The sequence below is a fragment of the Populus euphratica genome, unplaced genomic scaffold (genome assembly GCF_000495115.2).
Source record: "Populus euphratica unplaced genomic scaffold, PopEup_1.0 scaffold268.1, whole genome shotgun sequence".
Taxonomy (NCBI): Eukaryota; Viridiplantae; Streptophyta; class Magnoliopsida; order Malpighiales; family Salicaceae; genus Populus; species Populus euphratica.
Genome location: NW_011500025.1, coordinates 303,715 through 307,254, shown reverse-complemented (window position 1 = coordinate 307,254; position 3,540 = coordinate 303,715). Strand labels below are relative to the sequence as shown.

Genomic DNA, 3,540 nt, shown 5'->3' with positions numbered 1-3,540 from the left:
TAATAGTATTACTATTAAAATAGTAGTATTTGTGATATAAATATTATAAGAACTTAGGTCAGATAAGTTTAATATTATTATTAATATTGTAAATATTATTATATTCATTAATATTTTTAAATTTGTATAAAATATTATTACTATAAAAAAACATAGAATTAATTTGAAGGGTAAAATCAATTATTATTGTTATTATTATTATTAAATTGGGTTAGGCATCCTCTTATCAAACCCAAGAAACTTGGGGCTCGAAAGAAGCACCTTACCCAAGAAATTTAGGTGCGGCTAGAGTGCAAACCCAAATCTCTTGGGTCTTGCACTATGTTTAACCTAAGACTTTTGATTCTTCGTTTAAACCCAGTCTCTTGGGTCTTGCGTCAAGATCCAAGACTAATGGGTCCTACTTCAGGACCCAATGCTCTTGGAGTCGGCATCAAGACCTAAAGCTCTTGGATCCTAGGTTTCTAAATATAATTATTTGTATTATAAATATAATTATTTTTATTATAATTACAAGTAGTAATATTAAAAATAATATTATCTATGTTATAAATATTATTATTTTTTAATCAATAATAATCTATTTTAGATTTCCACTAAATTATCTTCCACAATTGGATAAAAGTTTTTTAGCATCAGGACTCAAGACTAATGGGTCTTGCGTTAGGAACCAATTCTCTCAGGTCCGATGTCAGGATCCAGGACTAATAGGTTCTGTGTCAAGAACCAAAGTTCTTGGGTCTTAAGTTTCTACATATAATTATTTATATTATAAATATTATTTTTTATATAATTAAAAGTATTAATATAAAAAATATTATTATTTGTGTTATAAATATTATTGTTTTTATTATAATTAAAAATATTAATATTAAAAATAGTATTATATCAGATATAAATATTATTATTTTTTAATCAATAATAATTCATTTTAGATTTCCATTAAGTTATCTTCCACGCGTGGATAAAAAACAAAATTACATAAAAAAATATTAGTTATCTACTTATATTTTGTCATATACTTTGTCATGCACATAAAAAATAAATATACAAATTTTTTCAATATATTTTTTTATATTAAAAAAATTATAATAGTATATAAAAAAGCTAATGCGTATTTAATTAGATAATTTGATGATCAATGTTTATTATCATTAACCTTCATTTTTACCCCCTTCTTCAGGGGATTAAAAACTTTTGCTGAAGTTTATAGTTAATATCATTTTAACATTTGGTATCCTAATTTCCCAAAATAATAAGGAAAACAAATCCTAAGGGGTAATTTATTATTATTATATTTTGAAAATAAAAACACACATATAATATTGGCAGCGATCTTGACAAATTTATATTTTTTGACCACTTAAAGAGAGAAGCATGTCTAGAATCGGGCGAGCTCTACACATGAGCTCTAAGGGCTCAACTTTGAACATGGTCATTGCTGTCTTCTCTGTCATGTCAATCTTGTTTTCACCAACCCTTTCCAACTCAAAGCACTGTATCAACGATCCCAAAGTTAAGGTCATTACCCTGTTTGCTAGGCCATCTCCAGGACAAGCTCTCCTTCCCATCCCGAAGGGGATGAACTTGCATGCATCAACCCTGCCTGCAGATTCAAATCTCTCAGGCTTGAAACTCGTGGGCTCATCCCACAGTGTAGGGTCTCTATGGAGAGACCATGCGTTTACAAATAATATGGTCCCAGCTGGGACATGGTATCCTCCAATGGTACAGTCGGAGGATGGCATGTGCGGTGGTATAAGGGGTGTCACCGGACATAAACGCAGATTCTCGGAGATGATGCTCTGAAGGTAATGTAGTTTTGCAAAATCTGACTCTTCTATCAAGCGGTCTCCAACTTGAGCGTCCAGTTCTGCTTTAGCTTTCTTTAACATTTCTGGATGGTTGAGTAGATTGGCTAATGCCCATTCCATAGATGTAGCAGCAGTCTCTGTTCCCCCAAGCAACAACACCTGCACTAAATACTTGGGATTTTACTTTGACCTATCTTGAATATGACTTGTTGGATAGATCCACAGCCGAAGCTTAAAAGAATCTTGACATGCAAACTAATCTCACGACATTCTCATCGTTCAAGAAAAAACGTGGCTTAAGGTGATCGTTTGTGGTTTCTCTTTATTGTTTTTTAATGAACGAAATTTAAGAAATTGAAAGGGGAGAGATGATACAAAAAGAAATGGGAGTGCATCACAAAGAATAAACAACAACAAAAACATCATGTGTGTTTCCTTACAAGTTAAATGATTGAATCAACATAAAAAAGAGTTTGATTTGACTAACCAGAGCATGGCCTTTGATTACTTCGTCCGTGTAGTATTCAGGCTGTTCTTCTTGCAGAGCAAGAAACCGGTTTATCATAGTGTTTCTGTCCCTGTCATCTCGATGCTCATCAACCAGTCCTTGTAAGAACACATCCATCTTCTTACTTAGCCTATCCAACTTCTTCAAGTGCCCAGTAAAATCAATCCACTGCAACAGTGGAATCATATCCCCCAAATTTCTCACGGCAATACATTCGGCAAACTCTTCCATGATCTCCTTAAAAACCCTAGCCTCTTCAATTTCCTTAACATCTTCTCCATTATACCTCTTCCCTGCAACCATTCTCATTATAATATTACACGTTAGGTCCAAGAGCATGGACCTTAACTCCACCTTAGCATAGTTACCATGCTTGGAAACACCGTGAAGTCTACGCAGTAAGGCCATGACTTCCTCTCTTCGGATGCTAAATAACGAAGTGAGGCGAGCAGGGGAGAAGATTTCAAGAGCGCTTATGCGGCGAAGGTTGCGCCAATGTTCTCCGTATTCGACTGAGCCCATTGTGGTGTTGTTGTAGTTTAAGTACTTGCTGCTCAAGAAGTAAGGACGGTTGGCCAAGACAATATCGTTCTTGGTGAAACATTCTTCCACTGCCGATGGTGAAGATATGACAACGGCAAGGCGGGATCCGAGCTTGATAGAAAATATGGGACCGTATTTTTGTGAGAGTGAGTGGAGTGTTCGATGGATAGGTTGCTTGAGGAGATAGAGATGGCCTATAATTGGAAGAGCAAAAGGGCTTGGTGGGGGATTATTGATCTTGCCTTGCTTTCTTTTGTGGAGCAAGAACTTCGTTGAAAGAACAAGAAACACCATGCATGGAAGGAGAAAAGAATAGCGTAGCCATAGCGAGGTACTATAGTCTTCTTCCATGGGTAACTTTGTTGAACAGGCTAAAGCTTACCGATCCTCCTTTTAACCAGCCAGGCAATTCTTCTCATTGCATGCAGCCTTCGAAAACTCAAGGTCCACTTAACTGTGTATCGGTCAAATTGCGCAGCATGGCATTCGAGATTTTCTTGAAAATTAATATCATAACATCGCTTGAAAAAATAAAAAATTGAAACGATAAGAAAAAACCTTAAACTCTGCCCGAGCTGAAGCCACCACCTTTGAATTTTAAAATGGCAAGGCAAGGCAACAAATATTATCATTCCAACTTGACCACGTAGACTCCATGACTTTTCACATTTCATA

The 3,540-nt window shown here is 35.3% G+C and overlaps 1 protein-coding gene across 1 annotated transcript; it reads right to left on the bottom strand.

Moving 5' to 3' along the window:
• Nucleotides 1-1,295: 1,295 nt before the first annotated feature.
• LOC105142127 (cytochrome P450 81E8-like) lies at nt 1,296-3,210 on the bottom strand. Its single transcript, XM_011049625.1, has 2 exons — nt 2,302-3,210; nt 1,296-1,973 (listed from the first exon to the last, which is right to left on the bottom strand). Exons 1-2 carry the CDS (start codon nt 3,157-3,159, stop codon nt 1,347-1,349), a joined length of 1,485 nt encoding a protein of 494 aa, XP_011047927.1. The 5' UTR covers nt 3,160-3,210; the 3' UTR covers nt 1,296-1,346.
• Between the last annotated feature and the right edge of the window lie 330 nt (nt 3,211-3,540).

Bases quoted from the DNA above. Each gene is read 5' to 3' on its own strand.
- LOC105142127 (XM_011049625.1), bottom strand. From the start codon at position 3,159: ATGGTGTTTCTTGTTCTTTCAACGAAGTTCTTGCTCCACAAAAGAAAG. The intron at 1,974-2,301 runs GTTAGTCAAATC...TATTTAGTGCAG, and splicing joins TAATCAAAGGCCATGCTCTG to GTGTTGTTGCTTGGGGGAAC.